The sequence below is a fragment of the Antedon bifida genome, chromosome 2 (genome assembly GCF_963402885.1).
Source record: "Antedon bifida chromosome 2, ecAntBifi1.1, whole genome shotgun sequence".
Taxonomy (NCBI): Eukaryota; Metazoa; Echinodermata; class Crinoidea; order Comatulida; family Antedonidae; genus Antedon; species Antedon bifida.
This window is the reverse complement of record NC_136227.1, coordinates 3,917,114-3,930,266: the sequence shown is the minus strand read 5'-3', so window position 1 is coordinate 3,930,266 and position 13,153 is coordinate 3,917,114. Positions and strand designations below refer to the sequence as shown.

The following is a 13,153-nucleotide window of genomic DNA, read 5'->3' as shown; positions in this document are numbered from 1 at the left end:
GGAGGATACTTTTGCCAATTTGCCTAAATATATATATTAAAAAAATGTTTCAAAAGATATAATACCACTATCTTTTAAAGGATACATGAACATTAAAAAACAACTTTTTTATTTTCTTACAGATCGTCCAGCTGGTGAGTTTAGTGACGAAGACGATCCTGAGTTTTTTGATGCAGTTGAAGAAACACCAGCAGACAAATTCACAGTGTCACTCCCCAGAACAAGTGCTTTAAAATCTCACAGGTAATATAGTTAGAATTTGTGTTGAAATCAGCCACACTAAAGCTCTGTCGGCACTATCAAACTAGTTTCACAAAGTGTGATGTACCCAAATATGGTAGTGATATGCCCAAATATGGTAGTGATATGCCTAAATATGGTAGTGATATGACATCATCATGTCCATATATGGGCACATCACAATTTTTTGTCACATAAAATATGATAGTGTAGACAGATCTTAGGTATTAGTTGATCAAGACTCTTAAGGCGATACAAAGAAAACAAAGCAAATGGCTCTAAATGTATTAACCGTAAACCCCAAAGTGGACACCTCCAGAACCTAAGTGTCCCCTTAATATCGGTGTACCCTGAATAGGAGTTGGCTATAGTGTTAAAGCCTACATTTCCCTTTGTTTGAAAGTACCTCTTTCCTAAAAAGGCGTGTCCCCTGAACAGGAGTGTCCCCTGAACAGGAGTGTCCCCTGAACAGGAGTGTCCCCTGAACAGGAGTGTCCCCTGAACAGGAGTGTCCCCTGAACAGGAGTGTCCCCTGAACAGGAGTGTCCCCTGAACAGGAGTGTCCCCTGAACAGGAGTGTCCCCTGAACAGGAGTGTCCCCTGAACAGGAGTCTCCCCTGAACAGGAGTGTCCCCTGAACAGGAGTCTCCCCTGAACAGGAGTGTCCCCTGAACAGGAGTCTCCCCTGAACAGGAGTGTCCCCTGAACAGGAGTCTCCCCTGAACAGGAGTCTCCCATACAGGAGTCTCCCCTGAACAGGAGTCTCCCCTGAACAGGAGTCTCCCCTGAACAGGAGTGTCCCCTGAACAGGAGTGTCCCCTGAACAGGAGTGTCCCCTGAACAGGAGTCTCCCCTGAACAGGAGTGTCCCCTGAACAGGAGTCTCCCCTGAACAGGAGTCTCCCCTGAACAGGAGTCTCCCCTGAACAGGAGTCTCCCCTGAACAGGAGTGTCCCCTGAACAGGAGTGTCCCCTGAACAGGAGTCTCCCCTGAACAGGAGTGTCCCCTGAACAGGAGTGTCCCCTGAACAGGAGTCTCCCCTGAACAGGAGTGTCCCCTGAACAGGAGTGTCCCCTGAACAGGAGTGTCCCCTGAACAGGAGTCTCCCCTGAACAGGAGTCTCCCCTGAACAGGAGTGTCCCCTGAACAGGAGTGTCCCCTGAACAGGAGTGTCCCCTGAACAGGAGTGTCCCCTGAACAGGAGTGTCCCCTGAACAGGAGTGTCCCCTGAACAGGAGTGTCCCCTGAACAGGAGTCTCCCCTGAACAGGAGTGTCCCCTGAACAGGAGTGTCCCCTGAACAGGAGTGTCCCCTGAACAGGAGTCTCCCCTGAACAGGAGTCTCCCCTGAACAGGAGTGTCCCCTGAACAGGAGTGTCCCCTGAACAGGAGTCTCCCCTGAACAGGAGTGTCCCCTGAACAGGAGTGTCCCCTGAACAGGAGTCTCCCCTGAACAGGAGTGTCCCCTGAACAGGAGTGTCCCCTGAACAGGAGTCTCCCCTGAACAGGAGTCTCCCCTGAACAGGAGTCTCCCCTGAACAGGAGTGTCCCCTGAACAGGAGTGTCCCCTGAACAGGAGTCTCCCCTGAACAGGAGTCTCCCATAGAGGAGTTCTATTGTAGGTATTAGTAGTATTGAATACACAAAGCCACTGATCAGTTGCGTTCTGATAGATCTACATTATGTACTAATATCAAAGGTGTACCTCAATACCAAAGACTGATATGATATCTTATAAAAAGTTAATTTTTGGTCTGAAAAGATATTTAGAGAATTTCGACATGATTTCCATAGGCACACCCTAAAATTAACCTCCTTCTAACATAACATACCTTTGTGTATTGTGTCATCATCTCTGTGCGTTTTGACACCAAATTAATTTGAGCTTATCTTTTATTTGTGCAGACGTCAAGGTAGTGAACACAGCTGTAACAGTATAGGAGGAGAAGCACGAATCAGCGACGAGTACAGTAGTGATGAAGATAAGATGCCTGAAAGAGATGAGGCTAGTGTCATCTCGATCAAAGGGAACTTAGATAAAAGGGAAGAGGTAAAAAATACAATACATTTTAAATCGAAAGATGGTTTCTATGTTATGTGTCTTATGGCTTTTTTTAAAGCGTGGTTCCCACTAGCGACGCAACGCAAGGACGTAACGCAACGCAAGTTAATTGACCAATCACAAGCGATGGCTTATTCGCTTGTGATTGCTAACTGTCTATAACTTCGCTTGTCATTGGTTAAAACGCTTGCGTTGCGTTTACGTCCTTGCGTTACGTTCTAGTGGGAACCAAGCTTAATGTTCTACCTCTACTGCACCTAGTAATATACTAATGTATAGTATATACAGTATAGTACAATACATAATCTATAATACTATAGAATAGTAGTCTAAGCAGCTTTGTCTACACTATCAAACTAGTTTGATAAAAATAAATGTGATGTGGCCGAATATGGTATACCCAAATATAGTAGTGATATGACATCATCATCATGTCCATATATGGGCACATCACATTTTTTTATCACATAAAGTTTGACAGTGTAGGCAGAGCTTTATTGCTTTTTGTAAGGTCCTACAGTACCTCTACTTTAAAACGTTAAGAGGAGGTTCTCCTCTAGAATTAAACGTTTAATAACCTACAGTATAGTTACATAATCTTATAATACTATAGAATAGTAGTTAGTCTATAGTATGCGTTCAGATGAGAACAAAATCGAGTTTGGCAATTTAAAATTAACTATTGTATTTATTGTTTTATGTAGGACTCGACACTTATCTCAGGACAGGGTCTGGCATTGAGTAAAAGACGAGCAACAATTCCAGAACGACCTAATCATAGTCTAAATCTATGGAGTATTATGAAAAATTGCATTGGCAAGGAATTATCCAAGATACCAATGCCAGTAAGTATCAATAATCAATCAATAAAATCAATCAATAATCTTTTATTTCAGCATTTAACACCATAGAAGTACATAATATACAAAAGAAAAGAAAAGCTTCAGTGAAATTTAAAAACTTAAAACACAATGCTCTCAGTATCATCATCTGTGTACAATAAAATACAAACACAATGCTCTCAGTATCATCATCTGTGTACAATAAAATACAAACACAATGCTCTCAGTATCATCATCTGTGTACAATAAAATACAAACACAATGCTCTCAGTATCATCATCTGTGTACAATAAAATACAAACACAATGCTCTCAGTATCATCATCTGTGTACAATAAAATACAAACACAATGCTCTCAGTATCATCATCTGTGTACAATAAAATACAAACACAATGCTCTCAGTATCATCATCTGTGTACAATAAAATACAAACACAATGCTCTCAGTATCATCATCTGTGTACAATAAAATACAAACACAATGCTCTCAGTATCATCATCTGTGTACAATAAAATACAAACACAATGCTCTCAGTATCATCATCTGTGTACAATAAAATACAAACACAATGCTCTCAGTATCATCATCTGTGTACAATAAAATACAAACACAATGCTCTCAGTATCATCATCTGTGTACAATAAAATACAAACACAATGCTCTCAGTATCATCATCTGTGTACAATAAAATACAAACACAATGCTCTCAGTATCATCATCTGTGTACAATAAAATACAAACACAATGCTCTCAGTATCATCATCTGTGTACAATAAAATACAAACACAATGTTCTCAGTATCATCATCTGTGTACAATAAAATACAAACACAGTGCTCTCAGTATCATCATTTGTGTACAATAAAATACAAACACAATGCTCTCAGTATCATCATCTGTGTACAATAAAATACAAACACAATGTTCTCAGTATCATCATCTGTGTACAATAAAATACAAACACAATGCTCTCAGTATCATCATTTGTGTACAATAAAATACAAACACAATGCTCTCAGTATCATCATCTGTGTACAATAAAATACAAACACAATGCTCTCAGTATCATCATCTGTGTACAATAAAATACAAACACAATGCTCTCAGTATCATCATCTGTGTACAATAAAATACAAACACAATGCTCTCAGTATCATCATCTGTGTACAATAAAATACAAACACAATGCTCTCAGTATCATCATCTGTGTACAATAAAATACAAACACAATGCTCTCAGTATCATCATCTGTGTACAATAAAATACAAACACAATGCTCTCAGTATCATCATCTGTGTACAATAAAATACAAACACAATGCTCTCAGTATCATCATCTGTGTACAATAAAATACAAACACAATGCTCTCAGTATCATCATCTGTGTACAATAAAATACAAACACAATGCTCTCAGTATCATCATCTGTGTACAATAAAATACAAACACAATGCTCTCAGTATCATCATCTGTGTACAATAAAATACAAACACAATGCTCTCAGTATCATCATCTGTGTACAATAAAATACAAACACAATGTTCTCAGTATCATCATCTGTGTACAATAAAATACAAACACAATGCTCTCAGTATCATCATTTGTGTACAATAAAATACAAACACAATGCTCTCAGTATCATCATCTGTGTACAATAAAATACAAACACAATGTTCTCAGTATCATCATCTGTGTACAATAAAATACAAACACAATGCTCTCAGTATCATCATTTGTGTACAATAAAATACAAACACAATGCTCTCAGTATCATCATCTGTGTACAATAAAATACAAACATCTTTTACAGCATGAGAAAAACCATATAAAGCTATATAAAGATACAGACATTTCGACATAATAATACAAAGGCATCAGTAACATTCCAAGTATTAGAAACAGGAAGAGAAGTAATGGAGAAGTAATGGAAAAGGGAAGCAAAATACAAGGAAAATTAAAATTAGAAGAATATTGTAATTTTGTTTCAGTGACCAAATAGTCAAAACATTGTTATTTCCATATCAATATACAGTATAACACATACTCTCACTTGCACTGATAAAGGACTAGTGTTGCCCAAAAGCTCTGATATTTTTTCTGGCTGTTTTACATTATCATTTTGATCATTTTATTTGATTTTATGATATTTCCATTGAGATCCAGCCACTGATACCCACAGCATTTTTTCAGTAATTTGCTGTTAGATTAATATACAGTATAACACCTATATTCTCAGGTCGGACTTAAACCCACGACCTCCAGATCACTAGTATGGTGTTCATACCTCTAGACCGCTGAGCTTGCGCTGATGACTCTGGTATTATATACCACCTGTCGTTTTGGGAATAAATACAATTGATTGCGTAGTGAATTTAGTCAAAATTAGTACAATACTTTTTTTCTTTCAGGTGAATTTTAATGAGCCTCTTTCAATGTTACAAAGATTTGTGGAAGATTTAGAGTATGCAGATATCTTAGATAGAGCTGGAGAGTGTAAAACAACGGCGGAAGAATTAGCGCATATCGCTGCTTACACTACGTCAATGTATGCTGCTACGTCTTATCGTACTTCTAAGCCATTCAATCCTCTGCTAGGAGAAACCTATGAATGTGATCGAACCAGTGATCTCGGATGGAGAGCGTTCACTGAACAAGTAAGTTTTTTTATAACAAAAAAAGGTAATATATGCGTATTCATGAAGTCCCGAGCAAGTAATGTGTTAGTTATTTTTTAAAAGAATTTGCTAAAGAATGAAAAAACCACTTATTCTAACTCAGACTTGCTTTGTCTAATTTTATAATTGTTGCATGCATAAACAAATCTACTACTGCTTTGTTTTAAACCCAATCAAATACAAAAACGACTAAAAACCACTTTTGCAGCCTCTCAAATTGTCTGCAGTCGGAATTATGTATGTTCTTGTCAATCTTGACTACCTATTATGAGCTTTTTTGACCAATCGCTTGCCATTGTACATTAGCGCCACTACAATTGACGCCTGATTATTGGAAAGCTCAGAACACAAGACTCAATTAGATTATAATTCAATATACATAATTATTATTCATCAATCTCTATTGCTGTGAGTCGTGATCAGTATATTCCTTGTTCTTGCAAATTCAATCGTATCAAATTATTATTATTATTGCTTTTTGTTCAGAGTTATTGAGTATACACCATATACGAATGTAAAATGTATTATTGTTATGTTATAAGTACAAATGTATATATAGTGTAATATGTTGTATGAAATAAAACTGAAAGTGTGATAGATATGATATGTAACACATATTATGAATACAGTAGAATTGGCCCTATTAAAAGGACACCTTTTGGAGTTACCCCTTAATAGGGTGTCTCCTTAGTATTAAGACATATGTTTCTCCTTGTTGGTTTCACAGGTAACTGTCCCCTGAATGGGGGGTGTCCCAAAAGAGGGGTTCTATTATTCTCATCTTTTTATACAGTAATAATAATTAAACTTTAGTGTCAGAAATGCCCATAATGGACATGATGATGTCACTACCATATTTGGGCACATCACACTTTTTCGTCAAGCTAGTTTGATAGTGTACAGAGCTTAATAAAGTTACTTGAGGTTTTGGCAACAACTCTGGAACTATTTCACCTCCATCTTAAGCTCTGTCTACACTATCAAACTTTATGTGACAAAAAATGTGATGTGCTCATATGCATCATGATACTGTCATATCACTTCCATATTTGGGCATATCACCACCATATTTGGGCACATCACACTTTTTTTGTCATACTAGTTTGATAGTGTAGACAGAGCTTTAAGTTATGTTTCTTTTTCTGTAGGTTAGTCACCACCCCCCAGCCGCTGCAATGCATGCCGAGGGAAAACAATGGGAACTGTGGACAGACATCACAATTTCTAGTAAATTTCGAGGAAAGTATTTACAAATCTTTCCACAAGGAGTAACGCATCTAAGGTTTAAGAATTCTGGAAGTCATTACACATGGAGGAAGGTACCCCTCACTGTACATAATATAATTGTTGGAAAGCTCTGGGTGGACAATGTAAGTGTTTCAATGTTAATTGTCATATTTTCCTGTTTAAAATAAATTCCACTACCTATCATATCGTAAAAAACTTTTTGAAAAAAAATGGTTGGCTAGTCCAGTGTACCTTGTTAGCTAACTCAACAGACAAGGTTGGCTAGCCCAATGGACATTGTTAGCTAGCTTAATGAACAGAATTGTTGGCTAGCCCAATGGACATTATTGTTGGCTAGCCCAATGGACATTATTTTTTACTAGCCCAATGGACATTATTTTTTACTAGCCCAATGGACATTATTTTTTACTAGCCCAATGGACATTATTGTTGGCTATCCCATGGCCCAATGTATATTGTTATTACATATTGTATTGTAGTATTATATATTATGAAAAAATTAATCACCTTTTTTAGGCTGGAGACTGTGAAATCGTTAATCATACAACAAAAGAAGTTTGTCGGATGACTTTCAAAGCCTATAGTTATTTCTCTAGGGACATACCAAGAAAGGTAGGTACTTAAACGGTTTTATATACAAATGAATTCCAACAGAATTTAATGACATTTCTCTAAGCTAACTATGACTTTTAAACTTGAAGGTAACTGGTGTTGTAACCGACATCCATGGTACGGCTAAATATGTACTATCAGGAACGTGGGATAAGAAAATGGAGTGTGCTCAAGTTTTGAATATTACAATTGATAAATCCAGTAAAGACAAACCGGTGTACCAGACAGGACCATCCAAGTTACTTTGGACGAGGAGGCCATTACCGTAAGTGTACCAGTATTGTTTTTTTTTGTTTATTTGTTTATTTATACAGGTAATCTCTTCAGTCAAAGACTGGTCTCCCAGAGGGCCCAGTTATGATCAGTGGCTGTGTGTGTACTAGTACACCGGGGTAACCCCCTTCTCGTCTCGAAAGATGTACTAGGTTCTTTAAAGTGCACATGAGCTAGATGTGTACACTGGACCTACGGTTTATAGTCCTTATCCGAGAAGACTAGTTCTACCACCAGAACCATGGAGCGAGTGAGCTTGTAATTATGGTTCCACTATCTTAACCACTCGGCCACTCGCTTCTTAGATAGAAATATTATTGTAGTACTGTGGCAAAAGAAGTTATAACTTTGTTACGTATATCATTCTTTGCAGACCTGGTTTAGAAAAAGTGTATTATTTTGGGGAGCTGACAATGACGTTGAATGAAATGGAAGATGGAGTCGCTCCAACTGATAGTAGACGACGACCGGATCAGAGACTAATGGAGCAAGGTGAATGGGATGAAGCAAATAGAGAAAAGCTACGATTAGAAGAAAAACAAAGAGCATCAAGACGCAAGAGAGAGGAAGAGGCTAAGCAACATGCAGATGAAGGTAAATAATTATTTAAAGCTTATATTTTTTAAATTTTTGGTGCAAAGCTGTGGAATGATATCCAAGATGACTTAAGGTTGTTAAGATAATTGTTTTTGTGTTTCAAAAGAAAGTTGAGAGAAAGTTGAAAAAATAAATGTTTTATGTATATTAAGTTTTATTAACTATTTATTCTTCAATGTTTAGGAGCTGAACTTGATAAAATCTGACTATTTTTTAGCCCTTCCCTTGATATATAATGTAAAGTATTTCTGTAAAACAAATAATGTGGATAGAAGTTTGCAATATAGAAAATAATACACTTATTGAATCATTCACATTCGTAATTTATTCGCAATGTTCCATCTGTTTCAGGCAAAGTTTATGAAGTGTACAGACCAAAGTGGTTTAAACGTGAAATGGATGCATTTAGCAAGACAATGTCTTACAAATTTACAAACGAGTATTGGCTAAACAAGAGAAATCAAGAATGGACAAGATGTGCTAATATCTTTTAAGGCTTAAGCTCTGTCTACACTATCAAACTAGGTGTGATGTGCCCAAATATGGTAGTGATATACCCAATTATGGTAGTGATATGACATCATCATGTCCATATATGGGCACATCACATTTTTGTTGTCACATTAATTTGATAGTGTAGACAAGACCTTATACACACTTAGACTACCAAATATCAATGCAGTAACAAATATATGAATATGGAAATTAAAAGTAATACTGCCGCTTAATAAAGTGATAAAATCTATTTAAAAATATTATCAACTCTCTCAAAACTGGAAGACCATTGATAGTGACAAAATTGATTTTTTTAAAGGCATCTTTCAATTCCAAATTTCTAAATCAAAATATTTTTGGGAGACTTTACATGGGTGTAGTGTTTAAGAATAGATACGTTCACACTAACTCATTTCTGATTCCGAACAAAACGTATGTGTGTGTGAATCGGCACCCCGTGTGGACGCAGCTTTAAACAGAAAAACTAGTTCTTGCAACACAGACCAATACTTAGTGTTTTCTATTTTTTTAAATTGCTGCAATCAGAAATATTAGTTTTCGAATTACGATGACCGACAATCAAATTACGTAATGTCGATTTATTGTGCACATGTTGGGATATTGGGACGTGTTTTCTCACTCCCCACGTCCAACACAGTTTTGATGGTTTCGCACATCGATTGACCTGAGGTCGTCGTAAAGCTCTCTAATATCAGTGAGGTGGGTTTGTCAGGGTTCAGCTCTAGGGTCTCTGGTTTTGGGGGAGTGTACTTACATCAGTATACTTAAGCAGTCTTCAATTCAAGTATAATTTGCCTATTTATTTTAATGATATAGAATTTACAATTGTAAAAGAGATGTTAAGTGAATTAAGGAATGTTTTCCAAATGTTTATTGTGACAGTATTTCTTTTAAATTTATTTGATTAATGTCATTTTAATGTAAATAATCTTGAATTATGATGCATGTTCTCGATATGCAAGAACCGTGATACCAAGGCTGTAAAGATGTTTAGTGTCTATAGATATTAGTATATTACTTTTATTTTTTGAGAAACACCTGAGTGAATGACCTCATGAGGTCATGACATTGCGTGATGACCTCATTGATTTATATGCATTGAAATACTCTGTAAAAGCTGCTCCTCCTATCAGCGAATATGTGTCAATCAATTTTTGCACTTTGTTAGACTCCCTATGTTACCGGTTATATCAACTTGCAACTTTGTGTTAGACTCCCTAAGCTATTGAGTGAAAATACCCATGTTACCAAATATGTATTTTTCTTGATTTATTATTTTGTCGTTTCTAAGGTATTTATGTTATCAATAACCCCCTAGGCTACTGATATTAAGCTTTGCAATACTGTACTTTTATTATTATTGATCCCTCGGAGCTAATATTTATATATATACTATGAATTCTAGCAAGGTTAATAGTTATTTTTCCAAATAATAGTGTATAGTACTGTTAGTTTCAAAATTTTTTTTTTTTCAAGTTTGTCCTGAAAGAGATACTTTTCAAGGAATTGTGAATTGTTTGGCTGAATAAGATTAAAAAAGGCTTTCTTCCTTCTTTTAAATTTTCATCATTATACAAATACCGTATTTATTTGTCAGAATTCATACAATATACAGTAATATATTGATTGATTTCTAATTATATGTGAATTAATATACACTTGTAATGAGTCATAATACACCTGAAGTAAATGTCCAGTATAAAGTGGATAATATTTTGCATTTTATTTGCAGTATATTAAATTTGTCGTTTTCAGAAATCTAAGCATGTATTTACACTTACATGTTGAATGCGCCCACTTGAGGATAAGATTCAAAAAATTATATTGGTCCACTATAAAATGGAAATTCGTTTTGCTTGGCAATAAAAGACAATAAAACAACAAAGAAAAATACAATACAATTTAAACATTGCATTGGCATGGCAGAGTTTACAAGCCGTTGTGACTTGGTGGCCGTGAGCTTTAGAAGATCTAACAATCTTTATTATATCTCTTTACCATAATATCTTTATAATAAATTATTTAAGACTAATGAACAGTCAGAATAATGAGGCTATTATTATTAATGAGATTGGATGAATAACAGACATTGTACTAAAATAAAAATATATTTCTAAATAGAACTTTTTAGATATGTAAAGGTATGCGAACTGAAAGTTCCTTTATCATAATACTAGGCCTAATGTTCTTAGTGGTGGTTGGGTTAGAGGAAACAAGGGGAAAGATGTAGTGTTGGGGATAAGGTTTAGTGTTCAGGAGTACAGCAATTTTTTACAGGCTGGTCCACATTCTTACAGTTTCAAGGGATTCAATAAATTCTATTTAAATTAGTATGTGTTATTGTACCATATGAAACATTACAACCCTCTGAACACTGGGTGTACCCCTGACGCAGCTGGTCTATTTACCCAAGAAATGGGTATGGTATGGTTCAATGTGTTACATCAATATTGAACATCGTATGTGTGTGTGTAATGAAAACTCCCTATAGTGTGCAATTCATTTTTTTATTTTAAATATTTCATCCCTCATACAAGGTGTCATATTCATCATTTGTCACTTTTTTAAATTGTGCGGCGATTCAAAATTAGTATTAAATACACTAATAATGATATTATAATAATATGTAATTGTGCTTAATTTGAAATATTTAATTTGCCTTCAAATCTCTTGAGAGTCGTTAGTACATATATTCTATGGATTGTATTGCAACATTGCTTCCAAACCTGGTTGAAGAAAAGTGAAAGGATGGGTGCAAGTGGGAATAAATCAGACTTTTATAAGAGTTGTTTACTTAAATGTCTTTCACATCTGTTCCGGCACGGTTCCGGACAACAATCAACTCAAACGGCAATGTTCCTTTTTTACGACGCTCCACACAACTATGCGCCAGTCAAAGAAAAAACGAAGAATTGATGTTTGATTTGCCGGGGCTGGACCGGAACCGTGCCCTAACAAGTGTGAAAGGGCCTTCAATGAATTAAATCAAGAAAAGAATGATTTTATATTTTCACCCAAATGTGGCATATTTAAATTAATTTTATAGCTCAACATTCACGTATAATGCAATGCATTAATATTCTTGTCGTAAATTAATATATTATGTACAGTAAGAAAAAAAGCTTTAAATTACATATAATGTACTATACGGCTTATTAATATATTAATGTTAGTTAATGTTAATCTTTGGGGCCAACAAGACGCGTCTCCTAATAGGGTAAGTCTATTTCCCTAGTTCAGTCACCAGAAAAGATGGGTATTTACCCCAAAAATATCAAAATAGGCCTACAGGGTGTACCGCAAGTACAATTGATAAATACTGTAGTTTTCGTTTAGGGATGGTAGTGGTGATATATCCAATGCGTGTAGCCCTGTATACCATTTTATTTGTTATCTGGACTGTCAATTGATCTTTTTAACATTGCAATGGGCCATGTGAAAGCTATATGCAACCCCAAGAACAGAATTGAGTGAATAATTAAATTTATTTATAAATTTTAAAAGAATTTTGAAAATAATATGATAAATATTGTAGTATTTTATTTTTGTGCTGCCATGATCTGTGATACATTCTCTATTTGTTCCTCTGATGCACAATATAGCCTAACTTTCAACCATTGTTTTAAGGTATAGGAAAAAATAGTATATATTATAGTTAATTTTTTTGTTTTTGTGGACGCAGACTTGAGTCCTATATCAGAATTGTTTCAATAAACTTGAGAACACATTGAATTTGTTTATTTTGTTAATGGTTGTCAGATATAGGCCTATGATGAGGAATTTTGTGGTGATGATGATATACAACAACGATAATTAAATAAAAGGCAATTGCATGATGAACTTTGGGTGGTGATATAAAAATAATAAAATCAATTTTGTTTTTAAATATTGAATATGTAGTATTGTGGCCAGGGCCCTGGTTCATAAGTCTGTCGATCCCTCCTCCTTCACCCTTTCCTCACACTCCTCTTGAAAGAAAAAAAAAAGGGGGAAATGTGGGGGATGGGTGGGAGAAAAAATCATGTATCCAGCTCCAGACTGGTCCATTAAAGTGGGTTATTTTAATACTGTACACTAAAAAACATTTTAA

At 35.6% G+C, this 13,153-nt stretch overlaps 1 protein-coding gene across 1 annotated transcript in view; it reads left to right on the top strand.

The window, feature by feature from the left end:
• The window catches only part of LOC144835798 (oxysterol-binding protein 1-like), a 32,536-nt gene extending 21,002 nt beyond the window's left edge, over positions 1 to 11,534 (top strand). The window contains exons 6-14 of the mRNA XM_078690891.1: positions 123 to 243; positions 2,145 to 2,289; positions 3,006 to 3,146; positions 5,551 to 5,796; positions 6,966 to 7,187; positions 7,582 to 7,677; positions 7,767 to 7,942; positions 8,324 to 8,544; positions 8,899 to 11,534. Coding sequence (XP_078547017.1) covers positions 123 to 243; positions 2,145 to 2,289; positions 3,006 to 3,146; positions 5,551 to 5,796; positions 6,966 to 7,187; positions 7,582 to 7,677; positions 7,767 to 7,942; positions 8,324 to 8,544; positions 8,899 to 9,041 — 1,511 coding nt within the window. The 3' untranslated portion in view covers positions 9,042 to 11,534. The remainder of the gene's footprint in view (positions 1 to 122; positions 244 to 2,144; positions 2,290 to 3,005; positions 3,147 to 5,550; positions 5,797 to 6,965; positions 7,188 to 7,581; positions 7,678 to 7,766; positions 7,943 to 8,323; positions 8,545 to 8,898) is intronic.
• Positions 11,535 to 13,153: the final 1,619 nt, after the last annotated feature.